This window comes from Nanorana parkeri, unplaced genomic scaffold (genome assembly GCF_000935625.1).
Source record: "Nanorana parkeri isolate BGI_ZX_2015 unplaced genomic scaffold, ASM93562v1 scaffold1458, whole genome shotgun sequence".
Classification (NCBI taxonomy): Eukaryota; Metazoa; Chordata; class Amphibia; order Anura; family Dicroglossidae; genus Nanorana; species Nanorana parkeri.
This window is the reverse complement of record NW_017307726.1, coordinates 325,493-347,289: the sequence shown is the minus strand read 5'-3', so window position 1 is coordinate 347,289 and position 21,797 is coordinate 325,493. Positions and strand designations below refer to the sequence as shown.

General features: G+C 38.6%; 1 protein-coding gene across 1 annotated transcript in view; it reads right to left on the bottom strand.

The window, feature by feature from the left end:
* Positions 1-21,797, bottom strand: part of RSRC1 (arginine and serine rich coiled-coil 1) — a 238,905-nt gene that overhangs the window by 56,269 nt on the left and 160,839 nt on the right. The window contains exon 6 of the mRNA XM_018570115.1: positions 1,514-1,582. Within this exon, the coding sequence (XP_018425617.1) occupies positions 1,514-1,582 (69 nt within the window). The remainder of the gene's footprint in view (positions 1-1,513; positions 1,583-21,797) is intronic.

The window sequence follows — 21,797 nt, the reverse complement described above, 5'->3', positions numbered from 1 at the left end:
GACACTTTAAAATCGAGTTCTTATATGTGCCCTTTGGTCTGCACAATCAGCAAGTACAATGCTATTTTTCATTAACTCCAAAAAAGCTGTAGCTGATCTGCAGGTTGTTTGCCTATAGTTATTATGATCCTAAGCTTTGTAATTCCAGAGAACTGGAGAAACTGATGCGCTTGATGCTTTTAAAAGGAATCACTAAATGATGTTTTTTAATATTGTTTTTCACTATATGTTATTGTTATGTTGCATTGTATTTGACATTTGCATGCTTGCTGTAAAGCACTTTATAAACTTGCGTTTTAAACATGCTTAAAAAAAAAGAATTAAAAAAAATCTACTTTTGTAATACAAAAATGAAGTACTGGCTTATGAGCATAGGGATACTACACATTACTGTACATAAGGTGCAATGCTCATAATGGTGGGGGATCAGAATCTGGCTCCAATACCACAATGCAATAACATACAAAAGTTCCAGATCACCTTTCTTGGCGCAATGACAGTTGCAACTTGGGTGCTTTTTAGGTACGGTGCCCTGGCTTGTTAAAATGTCCTGCGACCACAGTACCAGGGGTGACAAGAACCAGATATTTGTACACAGAGGCAAAATTTTGATACCTCTACAATGAGCAGAACCACTGAGCAACCACATGTTATACTAATCCAACAAAAAGAAAACTGCATTGCAGTCTTAACTCTATTAATCATCATTAAATCTGCAATTCATTTCTTTATCATGCATTAAGCTGGATACCTGGCTAACATAATTAGCAAATTAACATAAGAGAAAAAAAGACATTCTTTAGATGAAATGAGTGCCCAGCTTAGTTTGAAGTGAGAACCGTTTTGCATACATTATTTAAATCTCTTCATTACACTGAAAATAGTTATTTTTTTCTAAATGATCAATGAAAAGAATGTTTAAACTTCAATATCCTAAACCTCTAAAGATGATTACAGGCATTTGCTTTTTTACTATGAATAATAACTCAAAGCAGAGATAAATAAATGCTTAGAAGTAGACAGACCTACAAAGACATTGAAGAATGGCTACATTCCACTCAATAAGTCTTATCATTCTTCCTCTGTCAATTAATAGTTTGAAACAGAACATACAGATTATTACATTTGTTAAAGGAAGTGGAGCATTTTGATGTTACATTACATATATACAAAAAGTATACCAAATGCAATTAAAATATTTGCAAAGAGAAGCAGAGTGTACACACAAATTAATCCACCGTTATGTGCGGTAAAAGAAAACTACTTCCTGTTTGAAGCCAGTGATTACATTTTCTTAAATAAATCATGTGACAATTCCATGTGGGTCTGTCTCAGTAACGTTTGAAAAACAATATGTTATACTTTCAATGTTAGTTGGACCACAAGTCAGCTTACTTTTCTTTAAGCCATGAGGTCTCGCAATTATGGGCAACAGCATACTGTATATGAACGCAGTCATAGTTCTGTCATATCAAAAACATTTATTTAGATGAAAGAATACAGAAGTATTTACCTTCTTCTTTACGCTTTCGGGCATCTTCTTCACTCTTCTCCTTTGCTCTTAAAACTTCATCAGCTTTTGCTTGAAAAACAAAAAACAAAAAAAGTTAGGATTCTGCAAGACTGCAAACTAGGAAAAGCAAAGGGAAGTAGAGGAACTCAGTACTAGCATCAGGATAAGAATAATTTGTTTAATGTTGACCGATGTGTTAAAGCAACAATAAAGGTTCACATAAAATTGTAAAAGTACCTCTCCCATGTGTGTACAGACTTGGGAGGAAATGCTTTACAAATCTATTAGGGCTCATTGCACAGGTGCAACCAGCGGTGAGGAAAAAGTTAGGGTAGAGGATATAAGCAGTAAAGCATGCTGCTGCTGTCCTATAAACAACAAATAAAGGATTATTCACATTTGCAGATCCTTACTGGTATGCAGAGAAACAGTCAAATGTCAAAATGGTATTTTTCTAGAAGTGAGAAACAATATGTTATATATCTGACATTTCATCAGCCTTTTATAAAACTGATAAAATGTGGGTAAGGATTGATAATAATAAATAATGACAATAATAGTACTGGTCCATGTCGGTCCACTGTATTCCCGCTTGTTGGGTGCATGCCTGACTCACTACCAGCAATACAGTTGACAGCACTGCGAGTCACGATTTCCCTTCTTTGAGCATAACAATACCACACTTTGCTCACTGAAATGGAATCATAGGATTTCTAATTTGACCCAAGTTTCCACTGGCTTTCTGATTTGCCAACAGCCAAATAGTTTAAAGAAGAACTATGAGGTGAGGGATTTACACTCATCCTCATAATTAGAGCCGACGTGTGACATTGAAACTGTCACACGTGGACTCTATAGATCGCGAAGTGAGCGAACACATACCATCGCTCGCTCACTTCCTGATCATCTCCTGCAGAGAGCGGTCACTGTCAGGCACTGCTCCCCGCAGCGATTCCCCCCTCCCGTCTCCGATCCTCCAGCACTGACTGGTGGAATGGATGAGGTAGGGGGCTGGCACAGCCTCTAAATAGGCAGAGCCCGCTGTCAATCAGCCAGCTGGATCTCGACCGTATTATTGGGATCCGTCCCGGCTGCGGCGCTCTCAGTATATAGAGAGCAGTAGCTCTCTATATACTGAGCTTTGCGTCACAGGAGGACGTTAGTATATGTCCTTCCATGACCCTAAAGAGAACTATGGGATAAAAAGATAACCCCATAGTTCGGTTTTAAGTTCTTTCAAACTCCAGGGATTAGCTGCCTCCATACAAGAAGAAAACAAATGTTTCGGATATTCTGAATAAACCCAAGTGTATTTAGCACTGCTGCCCAGCCCTTAGTATAATAAGAAAAAAGGACTTTGTTCATACATAGGTAGTCTAAATCCATGCATTTATCTATCACCCTGAATAGTACACATATCAATGACAGAGGGCCTAAAAAACACACCTTACATACACATCTACCACATTCTTTGCATAACACATTTAAGCCTCCACAAATCTTTCTCTATTTATTTTCACTATGCCTATTTGGAAAGCTTTCTCCTTCAGGGTCTTGGGATTTTTTTTTTATTGAAATCAGGTACATTTAGGGAGGGATTCAAAATATTCCAAGGAGTCACAGACAGGTCATTCAGCAGCTGCCTTTGCTTCTCTTCTGGCTTGCACGATAGATTGAAGCAATACATGTGCTGCTAATACCGTCCTTTCCCTCATTTAATTTAGAAGAGGAGGAGTATTGGTCAGGTCAGAAGAAAAAAATCCACCTTGTTGGAAGCACTCATTACTGCCCCCTTAGTGTAGCTTTTAACAGCCTGATCTTCGTTCAAGTGCTGTATTCCAGCTGGATCAGGATGTTTATGGTCAGCCAAAGAGCAACATTTACAGCTTCAGGCGCTTAAAATGCCCCTATTATTTTGAATAATATGCAGGTTCATTTTAGTTATATTTCCCTTTTAAGCTTCACTCCCCACAAGAAACTACATAAGACAGCAAACATAATAAATACTCTCTTTTTGCAGTGATGATTTCCTAGAGCACAAAACGTTCATATGGATAGATTCTCCAAACATAGCAAGGATGCAGTTTCTAGTTTAAAATATAATATAATTATATATTTTCGTCACAATAAATCATATGAACAGTACTTTATTCCTATTATGACAGCACTCGTTAAAAGAATCTCTTTCCCTCTGGAAAGCTCTTCCCTTATTACTTAATTATCTATTAGTTGCTCAACTGCAGGGGTTTTGAAACACTTTACTACAGATGTTAAAGAAGATTAAAAATATACAGCACAGTAACAGGGGACTATCAATATACTCTGTAAATTAATTAAATTTCTGTTCTAGCACATCATTTATTCCAAAGCATTAATGTCTCAAAGGAGCCATTCCCTTTTATTGCCATCTCACTGCCTGATGAGTGAACTAAGTGAAAATAAGTCTCTAATAGCATTATACTTGATGAAATATTAAGTTTAAAAAGTACTGCCTTGTCAGATGGAAAAGAAAAAATAAAAGTGAAGAATCTCAACTTTATCTAAAAGGAAGGACAGAAAGCAGATGTATATACATTAGATAGATAGATTTTTAGCATTAGAATCAATGCTACACAATTAAAAAGCATTGCAAGCTCTTTTAGGAAGCATTTTACTTGCAGGTCTGGGGGCCAGCAAATGCTGAAATTACTGCCCAATTAAATGGACGCTACCACCATGCAAAGCTCATGCGAGATAGACTCTTTAACTAATGCAGAGGTCATTTTTCTCATGTGAGATGGAGCCATTGTCTGGCTTTGATTTGCAAAGAATATCCAATGGCCTTCAGCTCAGCATGAAGAGGAAAAGCTGACATATCATCAGCCTAACAGAAGGCAGTGACACTATTTAAAAACAAAACAGAAATAATGATATATTGATGGCTGCTTTTTACTAACTTGTACATCATTTTTACAGCAAAGTTTCTATAATTCTGTACATTTTCCAGCTCAAAACTCCAGTGCAATTTTCCTACAGTACTACTATTACATATACTGATTAAGGCATCACTGTCTTATTAATTTCCAACATTGAGCTATTACAGGGAAAACTTACCGATATGGTACATGCATGTCTGCACAGGGACAAAGCATCCATCTGTCATATATCCCCCCCTTACAACAATGACCCGGTAGTATGACCACATTATGAGAGTAACCATTGTCACATTTCTGAGGACATTTCTACCACCATCATGCGTACTTTGCCTACCTTGCACTGGTCATATCCTGACTAAATTAAACATGTCAAATACAGGACCAGTATGCTTCTCGCCAGAATTATTTCTTCTATTCTTTTTCAGTTTAGAAATACCTCTGTTAGCACAGCTGCCCAAATCCAGAGGTACATTCTACACTTACTTGCAACCAAGCTGGCACACATTCCCAAGGGATATTTCAAAGGCTTCTTACGAGCATGTTTCCAAGAGTGATGTTGGACTATTTTATTCTGGGTTACACCAGGGTATTTACAAGGCCTGCTATCTATTGGGCAAGGGGGGCAACTCCTGAACTGTGGCAGTTCTGTAAGCACATCCATCTGGCCCTTATGGGGTCTCACAGTAGCATAATTCCACATATGTTGACAGAGCTTAGAGCGTCTGGGACAAACGTACAGAGCTTATATTGGGGTGTTCTCTTTACATTGACACTTTCAATTTCATTCAGCTTTAAAAACGGGTTAAATTTTCTAATACTTTGCCATAAGCAGGTATGGACTGTTCTACCTGGAAATCAAATTTAATGTTGTTAGTTGCCACTAGCAACACTGAGAGGGGAAGATGATGTTCAGTTTCATACCTTTCAATAAGCATATTTTAGAGGGCTCAGGTCTCTCATTTTGCCTCACTAAGCTCTGGGCTAACTTCCTCAACCTTTGAACTGCACAACTCAATCTTATTCTCCCAAAGTTTCCAAAATTCTGCGAGATCCTTTCCCAATCTAACATCCTATGCTAGTGCAGGGCCTACCCCCCACTAGCGGTACTATACCATCCAGTATCCATCTCCACCTACCTTACTGTCACTGAAATATCAGACTGCTACTCAGGACTATGACCACTGTGGTTTTCATCCCCCGCATCCAGGCTATATGAGACCAGCAATACCCTTATGTTTTCACCATTAACAGTAAGGACAACTGTTTGTATCCCTGACTTCTGACAGGGCTGTATCCGCATAGGGAATACACACAGATGAGCAGTTATCTCTCAAGGCAACTTCACAAAACACCAACTCATCTGTTATTGCATGCTCCACAGACAAATGTCCTGACATTGAAAGTGACACCTAACTAAGGAATTAAATCTTAAAAATGCATTCAAGTACCTTAACTATTAACCAAAATGTATCTTATGTGTGTATCACTCAGACGTCAAATCATCTCTGAATTCATACTGACACTGTCCTTCCTTCTGGAGGGTGGCTAATTTTGTTCCTCATGGTCCCTGTGTGTGATGTAAAGTAGTCACCCCTCCAAGAATACTCCAATGATGGACTACAAACTCATGTTTAGTTTGCTAATTGGCATTGAGATTGTGAAGATTGATTGAATACGACTATAAGAAGATTAGAGCATGGATTATGATGATTTTTAAATGACCTAACATGTGCCAAGCAATATAAATATGAAGCATCAGTATAAAAGGCTATGGATATTTCCTGTCATTAAAACTTGAGAACAACAAAACTGCTTTTGAAAAGTGTTCGTAAACATATTATTGAACAAGACAGTTTGTGTAATTTGTTACACGAACTGTCTTATTCAATATGTTTCCCAACCCCAGCCAAAAAAAACAAGATAAAAATGTATATCCAAGTAAAAGATAGAATAACAAAATCAGCTTTTGTTGCAATATTTACCTTCAAGCCACATCAATTCACCACAGTATTTTTTGTGCCACTAGATGTCCTCTAATGGCCAGTATCATTCAACCCACTTCTTCTGAGCCCAGGTTGAGAGCTCCTCTCTGTGTCACTCTGCTTTCTCCTCCTGTCAGCACGCTTCTAGTCAGCACACAAACTGATTGGCTCCTTGTACTGCTTTTTCTTAAAATAAAGCTTTGTTGTACAGGGACTGCAAATGGCTGATACCAGAGAAAATTCAGGTATCCATACACTCCCCCTCCTTCCCCTTCCTAATAGTTTGAACTTGCATGTCAACTATGCATCCTCAGTACATGTTACAGTATATGCTAAGGTACTCTGAATGGACATAATGTATGCTTCTGATTTCCATGGCTTGATGATTTTATTAACTTAATGGTAACTCCTTAAAATTAAAAATCTTTCCGGCGGAAATTAATCACAGCATGCCCTGCTCCTTAATTGATTCCACCTGATCACACTGGGGCAGCTCCACAAGGCAGGGGACCTTACATCTATAGAATGACAAAAAAGGGCGCCCACTCCATGTGCAGGAACGTTTAATAATTTGCTTTTAAAAAATGGTAATGCAAGCGTTTCTGGGGCACGCCCCCTTCCTCAGAGGTTCTGAGGAAGGGGGCATGCCCCAGAAACGCGTTAACGCTGCCACTCACTGCTGGAAGACGACTTCGGTCATGAGCTGACATAGCTGCGCTGTGTTTTCTGATGGGCGAGCGCCTCCTGTGAGGGGGGACCATTGAATATGTTTGTGTCACTTTTCTCTTGTGAGCACATTACCATTTTTTAAAAGCAAATTATTAAACGACCCTACACATGGAGTGTGTGCTCTCCTTTTTTGTCATTCTAATGGTAACTCCTTGTTTATCTGTACCTTGTTTATCTGTACTGACAATTTTTGTTTACTTTGCCGTTATATTTTAATCTTCAATAAACTTACCCTGTAAAAAAATGTAGGTAGTTACACTGATTGCATTTTTACAAATGAAATGAATTATTAATGATCACAGAGCTGCAGTTTTGTCTTTTATATCTGCCTGGAATTCAGCTTTAACTTATAACTACACTAACCTAAAGCATCCAATCAGAACTCGCATTATAGTGGACTACGTTTAGAGTGAAATCCTCATGGTTGCTATCTGCTAATATACTGAACAGCTATGGCAATCTTCAATCAGTTTATGGTTAAGGCTCAAGGATACAGCTGCCTTGGGTTGTGCAACATAAATTTGGGCATATTTATATGGCTCTATATACCAAGAGCTGAGAGATCGTTTGACCACTGATCACTCAGCTCTTGGTCTCTTCTCCTTGTAGAGAGTGGTGGCTGTCAGTCACAGCTCCCCGCAGGGATTACTTCCTGCCCTGTCTGCTTCTCCAGCACTTATTGGAGGGACAGACAGGGGAGGGCACAGCTGGCTCTGGCTCTAGAGAGGCAGAGCCAGCTGTCAGTCAGCCAGGTGTTTCCGCATATATGCCGAGTTTGGGTGGTTCCTGCTATATGCGGAGTTTGGGTCACAGGAAAACATTAGTAAGTACTCATGTAACCCAAAAGAGAAGTAAAAAAAAAAAGGTTTGGCTATACTCTTTTAAGAGTCAAAGTGGGGACAAACAGAAATTCTGAAGAACAAGTACACACAACCTACACCAAGCGTCTCTTTAAAGAGATCAGCCAATTTGCATATTACATGACCTTTCAGCATCAAAAACTGAGACCTGACCGTTATTAGATTACATTTAGAAATCTAAACAGCTCTGTCCATACAAACCATCAGATCTGTTGAACAGTAAGAAAGATCCAAAATCTGTTATGTAGAACCATAAGAGTCTGGAGGAATACTCTACCATCTGGCTTGTGTGCTTTGAGAGTGTTTGGAAAATGTATGATGTTAGCCATAATCAGGGACGGCCAATCTTTTACTGTCCTCATGTGTAATTATATATACATAACAAATGAAAACATTTGACATATGATCATGCCAAAATTGTTTGTATGGTTTGAATCTTTTTCCAGTTGTTTTCCACATCAACAAAGCCTAAATATTGCATCTATAGTTGTAAAGAAGGCACAATTATGCCCAGTTTTGTATTTTATAAATGAATGAAAATAAGAACAATCCAAATAAACCATAATTATCACATAAAATCAAACAATCACACAAAACAACAAACATAATCAACACACAACTATGTAAAAACCCTAAAAAGTTTATCCTACCTGTCTCTATCCTGTAGGAAACCAGGTATAATAGAAGTATTCTGTTCAAACATAATATTGTTTCTATGTGTAATTGTAGATGTACCCCTAGAGTCACGTTAAATGCTAAGCTGCTGTTTCTTTCAAATTATCCCGCTTAGATTCACAAGCTGCCCTCTGCAACCATCTTCAATATGTATTAGTACAGCTCATTAGACTGAAATTTAATATTGCAAGCATCGGGTGGATTTCCAGCGCCTCCATTATCAGCAAAAGATGGATTGCTCACACACGGATCTTAGGCCAACTGGGCACAATTTAGATTCAATAAACTACCCATTCATGATTTTGATTTATCTATTCTACTATGCAAGTTTGCCCTTTGCAGCAAATGTGTTTCTTTGCAAAGGAATTTCACTAAAATGCCAAAAGAGTGCTGGCTATTATGAATAACAACGCACAAATGGTCATTTGAATAACATGAATAAAACTGACCTCCTGAGTGCTAGTACCCAAGTTATTTATTTGAGCCAAACAGGAAAAGCAACAGGCCATGCAAATTTGCTGTGATTGTACAAACAATACATGGATGGATTTCGCATAAATGGAGCACAGCTGGAGGTGCTGCCCATAGTAACCAACCTGACTCTCACTTTCATAGTGGAGGTTATAGAATAAAATTTAAAACACAATAGCCCGCAGAAGGCAATTGCCTTAGAATTCCTTTCTTCCAGGTTGGTAGAATAAAGAAAAAAAAAAGCACGATAACTTTCAATGCTACTCTTATTACCCTAGAATTCTAAATAAAATGTTCATGGTGTACTGCTGATGGACAAATCACACCGCATACTCCCATAGAGAAGAACAAGCTGCAGCAAAGCTAAAATCACATGCAGCACCTGTCCTTCCCGGGAAGGTCCTATACGGTCGTGCAGGCAGCACGGATCTGTACGGGCCGGCTGTTAGTCGTGTGAATGAGGGCTTAAGGGAAAGCAAGCATTACCTGCAAGTAGGAATGCTCCGATATATCGGCCGCCGAATCATATCGGGCGAAAATTGCACTTTTGGCATCCCTGCTTCCTCTCCTCCCCGCTGGGACACAGAGCAGCGCCCAGCAGGCACGTGCAACAGCCAGCCGAGCGCTGCGGGAGGAGAGCGATGTGAGCGGCCGGCGTCTCTCCTCCCACACCGCTCAGCCTCCTATCACAATCCGGCAGAGCCAGCCAGCGCTGTCACAGGAGGCTGAGCTCTCCTCCCTACACCGCTCGCTTAGCCTCCTGTGACAGTGTGTCAGAGAGGAGAGCAAGGTACAAACACTCAGTGATCGCTGAGTGTGTGTACATAATTGAGGATATGGTATGTTAACTATATCCTCAATTATGAATGGGAGTGATCTGCATCACCCCCATTCATTCATATTTGTAGTTACAATAAACAAACAATGTACTCATGTTATCAATGAACAGGAACACTCATAGAGGATTCCTGTTCATTGAGAACAGGGGACACTGAAAAAGAGATTGAGGACTTTTTCTTTTTCTATTTTAAAAGGGAAATATCAGGTGTCTGTTTAGACCCCTAATATTTCCCCGACGCCCCTAAAAGTAAAGTAAAAAATAAAAAAGTGAATACAAATAAAAGTAAATTTTTTTAATGTTTATAAAAAATAAATAAAAATAAAATATTAACAAAAGTTTGAAAACATTAAACTAAAAAACATTTTCGTATCGGTTTCGGTCTGACAATTTTTTTTTTATTTCGGTTTCGTCTTTAAAATTTCCATTTAGGTCCACCTCTACTTGCAAGCACCACTTATACAAGATGTACTAATTTATGAGCACAGTGACTTGCAAAAGGAACCAAATGCAAACCGGTCTTGCAAAGCATTCATGTAAACAAGCACTTGAAAGAAAACTCAATTTTTAGAATTAAATAACAAATAATTGCCACATAACTCATTTTGTAGTTTACAGTTATTAAAATTATCTTTCAATTTTAAGCTGCAACTCTGTAAATTTCTGCAAGCATCAAATGTCTCTTCCTTCCAATATGGCAACCTAGAAACATTCTGTACACTATTGGTGTACAACATGATCCAGCTTGTGTGAATGTATGCATCTCAATTTGCACTAAGACACCAGTAAAATTTTAGGCATCTCCTGTAATAAGGGTTTTATTTTTGGTGAGATACTCCCAAAGGCTTGCCTACTTCTAAAGGGTTTCCTTATTAGAACACTCTCAGGTGATTATGAAGGCTGACCCTCCCATATGGGAATCTGTGTGAGAGGACACAGATTCCTAACCTTAATGTAAGGTTACGCACATGGGAGTAAACAACATGTGCGCAAACTACTACTTGGGGGGTGTTACTTTAGGGAAGACACACAGAAAAAGACCTGGTGGTCCTCATAGACCACAGATTTGGCAATAGTAAGCAATGCCAAGCAGCAGCCAGCAAAGCTAACAAGATACTGGTGTGTATTACAAGAGGAATTGTAGCAAGGGTTTAAAGACTAATACTTCCACTTTATAAATCATTGGTTCGGCCCCATCTTGAGTATACGGTGTAGTCCTGGTTGCCGACTCTCAGGAGGGACGTCCAGGAACTGGAGAGAGTTCAGAAAAGGGCTACAAAATTTATTAAAAGGGATTGAAGGCCTGAGTTTTGGAGACCGCTTTCAAAATCTTAATTTATTTACCTTAGAAAAGAGGCGATTAAGAGAGGACCTTATTGCAGTCCTGAAAATCATCAATGGGGCCCCCAATATTAGGAACAAACTGTTTAATCCCAAAACTGTATTGAGAACCCAGGGACACGACAAGAGGTTAGAAGAGAGGGGGTTCAATCTTAGAATTCGCAAGGGGTATTTCACTGTGAAAGTTTGGAACTCACTACCACAGGCGGGGGTGTCTGCTGATAACATAAATTCAGGAAGCTTCAGGTTGAGTTTCTTCTTTCGCATAATTTACGGGGATATGGGAAGCACACACACACACAGGTTGAACTGGATGGACCTCGGTCTTCATTCATACTTATGGCCTTACATACTATTTTACTATGTTAATATGACACTGTAAAACAAAAAGCTCTTTCAGCTCTTTGTGTTATTCTAAAAAAAAAAAGCTTACCATTTTCTAGTATAAAGAGCAAACTAGTTATTTTGCTCTATTTATGAGCAACATTAATCCTGACTATCAGTACCTATATATAGTATGTTAGCTATCAGTCCCCCACTATCTGCAGTGTTTGGAAGACTGCCCAGATTTACTCATTCACTTATAAAAACATCTGTGTCTACAGTATGCTGCAAACTTGTAACAGAATGTCAGTGTCGATAGAAGACAAAGATAATACACACAAAACTTTGGTCCTCAATGATTTCATTGAACTTAATTTGATTATGTCAGTGAACAGTTTAAGAAATAGGAACAAACGTCTTAAAAATCTTGACATCTGATAAAAAAATGAAAAGACACAAGTTTTAGTACATATCACATATGAAATAATAATAAGACATCACGGATTTAAAAAAAAAAAAAAAAATCAAATCCCTGAAAGAAAAAAAACATTCCCATTGTTACATAACAGGTTTATTGGTATTTGACCACGTACGCTACCAGGTAAATTAATCCACGGCAATGCTCATCACAGAAGCAACACACACCATATGAGAAAACCCCTGGCAAATGTGCACATTTTAAGTTTTTATTGAATAAATATAATATTTTAGGTAAAAATGCAAGCTGCGTAGTTTAGTATTTATTTACTGTTAATTTTGCTATTTACTCTAGAGAAATGTATTTTGTATTCTATCAATTTTAATATAACAGTAAGGTTAATCTCTAGTTTTTTGTAATGTTATTAGGTAGAATATTTAAGGCATTAATCCATGGTTTTAAAAATGATTCCATTTGTATTAGTTAATATTTTATTTCAGGTGTAGCCAAATGAGGGAGCAATAACTTCCAAAATTGTTCCTGCCTCTATGAGAACATTTCAGCAGCTGCACAATCAGAAACTTTCACCTTTTACATTTTGGAAAGTCTCCACCACTTCCTGCATTTAACTCAAGAATACCACTTGAGCTGAGATGACATCACATAATCTATGCTGTGAGCCGAGTCATGACAAGAAGGGATGTTGAATTACAAGATTTAAAGGTTGCCCTGGTTGTAATGCCATTAACGATGTTAGGGAGTTTTGATGGCAGATTTGGTAGACTATTTAGTGCTTATTCCAGCAAGCAGGCAGCTACAGTACTAAAGACTAGTAGTATACACTCATGCAGAAACATACAAAAACATGCAAAGCACTTAACTCATTTGATAGCAGACTACTCAATAATGCTCACTTGTTATGAGCTTATGTTTCACTTAGGATTACCAATGCAATGGGTGACTCAGAAATATCATGTGTAATGTGCCCTGCCAATATTTGAATATCATTTCAATAAAAACATTCAATCTGGGCAGGTGGTGTGTCACCTGTCACGTGTTATAGCTTCTTTCTACGTCTATATCTGGCTACCAGTAATCCCAAACATATAAATATAACAATCTAATGTGGAGATTACCAACCTACATGATAAATGATGCCATGCCGAGCAAATCCACTGTACACACAGTTGAAGAACATACTGTATATGTGAACTCATTTACATGCTGATTTACAACCCTTCTGTGACCAGAGGTCATGTCTAGATACCCAGGCCACATTTAGCAGCATCAGCTTATGTCTGTTCATTTAATAACTCTCACATATTTGCATATATAATTTATTGACATATAAAAGGTTTTATATACGGTACACTGTTTTAACAAAAACCCTGCTGTAATTATTATAGGCTTCTAAATGCGTACAAATGTAAACAAAAAAGTTAGTCTATGTTAAATTAATGTATTTTTTTTTACTACTGTAATTGTATCTGACAATTACAAATTAATACTGGCTTCTTTAGACTGAAGTATCATCTGCTGGCTAAATGCTTATTTTGATTACATGATCTTTACTGACAGCAGGCTTGAGAGCCACCAGCTGCGCAGTGTCAGCTTGTGTCTCTAAAAGCTAGGACGTTTATTACCATATTCCCAGTGCATTGTGTTCGGAAAGAATAATAAACAAATTGTGCCTCTTGAAGCATAAAGATATCCACATTCTCCAAAGTGCCTTCATCTCGTTTCTCTGGCGGGGGAAGAGGGCGAGGATAGCCCTCAAAAAGCTCCAACAGCCAGTGAGGAAATTGGGTGCCAACCTTCCAAATATTAGGGCTTACAATTTGGCCAGCCTATTCCGACATATACGGGACTGGACTCACGACACCACCTTTTTCACCAACACTCCCCTAGAGAGCAACTTAATGAAACCTTGGTCTCCCCCTGGTATCCTGGACACCCCACTGAAACTCCTCCCCAAACACATTAAAGACAATGTTCTCCTCAGGGACACCGTGATAGCTTGGAGGGAACTCAGGAAAATACTCCATCTGCCCGGTGTCATCTCCCCATCGATGCCCCTCACGTCCTCTCCAGGATTTGCGGCAGGCGCTGACTCTAGCGCCTTTCGGATATGGGCTGCTAGAGGTATTGTGGTGCTGACTTCTTTGACTCCCGAGGACAGCTTAAGACTTTTCAAGATCTCCAAACCCAACACCGTCTCCCAGCCACCATAGTTACCCATACCTGCAATTAAGCCACTTTATCTCCAGCCACCTTACACTGCCCTGGCCTGAACTGGTCCATTCACCCCTCTCTCTATTATTTTCTTCTCCCCCGGCGAAGATGCCCCTCTCACTGATTGCCCGAAATGCAGTGTCCTACATACAGGAATCTTCCACCCAAGTACCGTCCCACATTGGCCGCTGGGCGGAATTTTTGGATATGACCACTGAGGACACATTCCATATGGTGGAGCAGGGATGGCAACAAATTAGGAAGGCTATAATTAATGAGTCCTGGAGGGAAGTATACTTTAAAACAGTACATAGAGCGTATCATGCCTTTAATATCCCCACCAGGAGTACGTCTTCTTCATGGTTGACTGCGTGTCCGAAGTGCCTCCTCCCTCTACCTGACCTCACACACCTACTGTGGTCCTGCCCTCATATACAAAACGTTTGGTCTGACATAGTGTTCTTTACGAATCTACATTCACATAAGCACAGAAATTTGTCCCCAGGCTTCTGCTTACTGCATGCCCTTCCCCTGCCCACGAATGGGAACCCCTCGGGCCCTACCTGGTGGGAGCATCTCTGTCTTCTGACAGCCAAAAAGGCAATCCTATGCAACTGGATTTTACCTGAGCCCCCTTCTATGGCCATATTTCGCCCCCTGTTGAATCGCTTGCTGTTATTAGACAAGCTGGACACGAAATTTAATCAGACACGCACTAAAACGTTTTTTGCCACTTGGACATCGTATGTTGCAGCAGAGTTTTCACTACAACAGCTGCAAGATCTGATGTTAATTTTTAAGATGTCCAAGTGGTACCTCGAGGCCAAACTGACGGGTTCCCTCGGGCCCCTGGATGTCCTTTGACCCTTGACCTCATGCTCTCAATCACGGTTCCCACCATCACTTCCACCACAAGTGTCCCCCCTGATATACCCACGAATACCCCTAATGGATCGAATTGGTCTTCTCCCCACCGCACCGACCCTCATGGCTATGGGGTCTGCTACTCGATGTTTGAATAGCACATATCTGAAGCGCAACATGTCAGCGGAGAGTATCCATAATGCAAGAATCTAGTTAAACAGTTTCAATGTATGGGTGCACTGTGCTTGACATGTCCGAATTTCAGTCTGCGCACTGGTACATAGTCTGTATGACATTTCTATGTTTGATCGCTGTGCTATGTCTTGTTTTTTGTTTATTGATTTCAATAAAAATTTGACATGCTAAAAAAACAAAAAAAAACAAATTGTGGGCACAAAGGGGTTAAAAATGCATGTTCAGTTACAACTTTTTAAAAAGTATTTTTCCCCAACTTATTGTCCCAGTGACAGCAGTTTAACCAGACAGGAAGTGAATGAAAATCCCCAATGGAAACACAAAAATAAATACATGCTTTTCTTTTAGTAAATATGGGAAGGGCTTGGACCCCAGTCTACTTTTATTACTGTCTTTGTTGCAGATTTTCCCTTACTACCTGTCTGGTTGATACTGGGAGAGTAAGTGATAGAAAATCTTTCTAATAGAGCCCTTGACAACGGTAAAAACCCAACTAGGGCGTCCTAAACCTTTACTATATCCAGAACCACAAAAAAAATAATTCAGTGGACATACACTTTAAATGCCTCCTTTTTTACAACGGCCGGTCGGGAGCTTCATGGATGTAACAGGGCGTGTATATAAGGCCCACTGTGCGCGCAAGCAGGGAACAAACAAAATTAAAAAACAGGCAGCGATGCCTGTTTACATACAAGCGATCCGCCGACTATAGAGCCGGGCTCCGATGTGCCCGAGCCAGGGACCAGCTCAATCTCAATATAGTATAACATTTATTTCAGTACAGCGTTGCATGACGGAATAAACGTCAGCCATGTACTGCAGCACTGAATACTGAAAAATGGCCTGGCCAGGAAGGGGGGTCTAAACCCCTGGTCAGCAAGCGGTTAAACATTTATAATTCTGTTTACTGGAATATAAATAAGCTGCCTAAGCAGCTCCTGCTCCTATTCTTAATGCTTACATTGAATAAATAGTACAAAGCAGGAGAACCTTACTGGCTCACAGAATATAACCTCTCACTTATTTAAAATGTTTAGCTGCATGGGATTGAAGGAAGATAACATATTTCTTTTAAATACATTCATAACTGACTAGAGGATATGTTTGTTTGCATGGATATCAATTTTGAATACAAATAAAAGAAATTACAGAATTTTTTTTGTTTTACAATCACAAAAGTATTTAATATCACAAATACATGCTTATGATTAAAATGCTAGATTTACTGGATGTACTTTCTGTAACAGAATGCAAATATAAAAACAAACACTCAAAAAATATCATATTTATTTTTCACTTTAAATCAAACTTTATGGTCAAACTATTTTGCAGGACATGAGAAAACTAATGACAGGGATTAAATGTGAAGCACTGTTTCTAAAGGAACCTGCTGAAATAGCTTACAGTTTACCACCATGATAGGAAATACATGTTTTGAGAGCTCCTTTCAACTAAAATGATAGCAAATGACTATCTCTCTGAAACAATTCTCTTCCCAAACAAGTTAGCATTGACATTCATTTTCCTGGTAAGGCAGATGTTAATGCTGGAGTAGTCTGGCTAGGCTATGGTAACTTCTCTCAGGTGGAATAAGAAAGAAAAAGAGATGCAAATCTCTTTTTTTTTGGGGGGGTTAATTAAGGCGACTGTGTAGCAGTATTGTTCCATCATATTATATTTGCTATGTGTTAGTACAAACAAAACCCAAGCAAAACTAAAATTTGCTGGATAGCTTTGGAAACTTTTTTTTTTTAACTATCTGTTGTAATTTATAAGAACATAATTATCTGCATTTCTTTTAAAAGAAAAAAAAATACCATCAGTGCCAGTAAATAGAATTCTGTCCTAATAAAATATTTTAAAACTAATTAAGTCAATAGCTGTTAAGCCTAAAGCAACGTCTGTAGGGTCTTCCTGTTATGAATTCCCTTGAAAAACCTTCAATAAACTGCCAGCAATAAGTAAACAAGAGCAATTTACTATTAGAACACTAGATGGCGCAGCAACAATAGCACACTTTAATAATCTAATATTAGCTCTGTGTATTTGACTTACCAAATCAAGTAATTAGAAAATGGTTTGGCGTGATTGTATTTAATTATAATCTACTTCTGTAAACAATACATGAAAAATGCATCAGTTATGCGTTGCCCTGACAGATTTAGGATCATAGATTGTTCATTCGGGTACATGTAGAAAAAAAAAAATATTTGCCAAAGTTGTTAAAGGCAAAGAGTTATACAAATGTTAAGGCAAAATATTAGGCTGGAATCCTATATATGTAAACAATAAAGGATTTTAGCAACTTAAATGTCTATATATTTTCCACTGCCAAAAAATGACTGTTGAGATGAATGTTAATTGCAGTGAAATACACTGATAAGCTTGTTATTTCCATGTATCATGTACACAGAACACAGCAAAACACTAACATTGAAACATAACAGAAATACAACCCCAGGCAATCTGTAATAGACAATTTAGTTAAAGCAGAACTCCAGCCAAAAACAACACTTTAAAAATAGCCAATTAAAAGATAAAATTGCAAAACCAGCTTTTGCTGCAACATTCAGCTTCAGTCCAGAGATTTCCCACATGTTACATTTTTTGCTGCAGGTAGATATCCTCAGTCTGATGGCCATCACTCAAGAAACTTCCATGCCCAAGTTGTCCTGGATCTACTGATCCTGTTACTGGACAGTGAAATGAAAGGCAGCACAGTAAATGAGCTCATCTCTCGGTCACTCTGCTTTCTTTTCCTATCAACATGCTTCTTGTGAGCACATGAGCTGATTGGCTACTTGTACATCCTCTCACACTCCAGCCCTGCTATAGAGGGAATGCAAGAGGTTGATACCAGATACATTCAGGTACTTATACTGCTTGCATTTATAAGATACATTTAATGATTACACAGCTGCAATATGTGGCTATGATTTGTCTAAGTTATGTAATCTCGGAGAAGGTTTCAAGGCTTGTTCACACGATTTTCTGGTCCAGATCTGGAGACGCGGTGCTATGCATGCAGTGCGTTTTTCATGTGTTCAAGTGGGTTATTTTTGGTTGGAGTGGGGCTGTCAGTATGTTAGCTGCAGTGCAGTGCGTTTTCGTTGTGTTTTTGACGCGTTCGTGCATTTCCAGACCGGACAAAATGTGACATGCAGTATTTTTTCTGTCCGGAACGGACTGCGCTCGTGAGAACTGTAGCCCACAGCTGCGGCCGTGACATGTAAAATTCTATTATATGTGCAGCTACCCCGAAAGTAAGACCTAGCGGATCTCTGTAATATAAGACCTACCACCGAACTAGGTCTTATTTTCGGGGTAGGTCTTATATTACAGAAATCCCTGAAGGTAGCGCTAGGTCTTACTTTCGGGGAAACACGGTATATAGATATCTATATCGATATATATATATATACACACACACACACACACTTATATTATAGGGATGCTGGTGGCAGATTGTTTTTACAAGTCAATGTGGTTAAAATATAGTTGAGAATGGTTGAAATTGTTAGTAAAATTATCCCAGATTATCCCAGCAAATAAGCACAAGGCTGGCTTAAGAGAATTGCAAATATTTCTGTAGATAAAACAGCTCACATATATGCAATTCAAATGTTAGTTGTTCGTTTGGAACCCTGCCTCACATTTTTATCCTTGCAAGTGAAGACAACATTTCATCCTGTCAGCATGTAATTTCTGTTTAAAATTGACCACATTTAATTATAGACATATGTACAACAATGCCTCTGCAAGGCCTGTTTTAAAGCCAACACTCCCATACATTGCGTATTGCTTATCTCATAATTGAAACAAAAGCTTTGATCCAAGACATTAGGCTTACTTCTACAATCGCAAATGAGAATAACGAGGAAATGACAATTTCTCATTTGACTACGCTAACACGAGTTACCCATTACTAATCATCATTATATTAATGCTTTTCAGGTCCACTGAAGTGTGTACTTTATATAAAGACCTGTTAATAAAAGAAAGCCCAGTGAGGGCTGACTTGGTTTAGTACACTTATTATAAGGGTACATTTATTGCCAGTACACTCTAATTCTCTGTATATGGTTTTAAACCAATCCCCGCATTTTTAAACACAACAATGCTCACTTTTATTGGTATTCTTGGATATGTCAGATGTTCCCTCTGGGGTGCCACTGGTTGACAAACTAAGCCATATATAATGGATTTAATGTCTGCATAGAAACACTCAAAAAGGAGGTTCAGACATGTGTCTGATATGTATAAATACCTTGATTCTGACAATATATATTCTAATTAATAGGGGTACAGAGTGTCTTATTTTAAAACCAGCTGCTTACATGTATACTAGAATAATGGTTGCACAAAGGTTATAATGGCAGCAGCAAAGTGCACCTACTTTACTCTTTATGTGGCAAGATGTTTCATTATAACACCATGTATATGGCGTTGCAAAATGCTTAGTTGATTGTTGAAAGAAAACTATTGTATTTTAGTACAAACACATGTAAATTTTGCAGTTGTGGTTTCATATGTGTATTACTGTACATAGGCTAATCTGTAAATGCTCACATTAGGGCAGTGGTGGCGAACCTTGGCACTCCAGCTGTTTTGGAACTACAAGTCCCATGAGGCATTGCAAGGCTCTGACAGTCACAGACATAACTCCCAGAGGCAGATGCATGTTGGGATTTGTAGTTTTGGCACAGCTGGAGTGCCAAGGTTCGCCACCACTGCATTAGGGGAATGTGACTCTTGTTTCCTATGTAATAATTTTTAAGATGAGATTATACAGACATATAGCCTATTATTTGTAATCAGGTTGAACCTAAACCATAGGCTTGCAATAGGAGTAGCGCACTTAAGCCAGAATGGACAAACATATATGGAATTCCGGAGTCAGTCACTTCATTCCAGGAGCCAGCAGAGTTTTCTTTTAGAAGCCAGCTCCATTGATAACAACTTGAGGAAAGTTAGGGAGCAGCTGTCATTTTTAAGGAGCATTGGCGATATGGGATTTGTCCAGCTCTGAGTTAAGCACAATCATTATACAAGTAGGAAGCAGAGTCTGTAATGGGTAAATCGTTCTGCCCCCTACGGAGCATTTACAATTACAAATTATAATTATGCAAAGTTTTTTTTTTTTTAAAAGTTAAACATTTATCAATACAATTTACATCTAGCTGATCATATTAACTCATTCATTGTCTATGGCGTAAAAAAAAATCAATACTAATTTCAGGAGCCATTCATACATATGTGTTCACAGACTTTTTTACTTCCATAATGTGTTTTAATTACCCCTGAGTATATACACAAATTAAGAAAAATCTGTTTTGCCACAGCAAAAAAATAAAATCTCTGTAATATTGAAGATCGTTAGAGGGAATCTGTAAGCGGACGTGAATACAGTGAGAATGTTCTGTGAAGTGCACTTGTTCTGCAAAGCATTAACAGCTCTCTCTCTCTCTCTCTCTCTCACACACTCCCAGCATCATAAAACCAACCAAATCTAACACTGTAAAATCAGGACAGATTAATGTTGCTGTTAATTGACACCCGCTGAGTTTCTAGTGGATATCTATGCTGTGATAGCACTTTTCGCTACCCAGGCTGGGAAATTAGAAAACAAAACACATTTTTATTATTAGGTGTTCTAATTACAAACATCCATCTCCACATTATCTTGTAATTATGGAAGTGGAGGAAGGCAGGAATAGGCAGCTTGGCTGCTGCGTAATAAAATCAATGTTTAGGAACTTGATGCTGAATTATACATATAAAAAATAGGCCCCTTTCTGTAGTAATGAAAAAAAGTATGAAAAAACAAGCGCTACTAGCACTGCCTAAATAGGTTAAATATTAAACAAACATCTCCAGAGAAAGTGCCGCATAGATCCTCTCACAAGAATATTAACATGCTAGTTGTAGAGCTATAAAAGGAAAAAAAAAAAAAAAGAAGAGGCAGCTGAAAAGGGACAATTTTGGGACACAAAAAGGTTAAAAAAAAAAGAAATTAAAGACGAGAAATTGACAGATAAAACTCAGTAACAGCAATCAGGGCCAGCCTCCCCGCAGACTCTCGACGTCCTGGTTACTGCCTACTGTATTAAGACTGCCTTTCTCATCACTTAATGCTTATTTTCATCACTTTGCTTAAAATATTGATAATCAATTAGGGCTACGTCTGTTTTGCCATAGAATCTGTGTCACAGTCTATCAGACTGTCAGGACCAATTCAATCCTCATTCAAAGTTAATTTTTTCTTCATAAATCTGCCTTTGGAGAAGTCATTAGGCGAAGAACATAGCCGGAGGTGCAATCACCTATTCTCTTTCATTAGTGGCAGGCAAAGAAGGTGAGGGAGATTATTAGAACTTTGGAATGATCACAAAGCAGCGTGCTGCCTGTCAGATCCCCCAAACATTTAATTCATCTCGCCA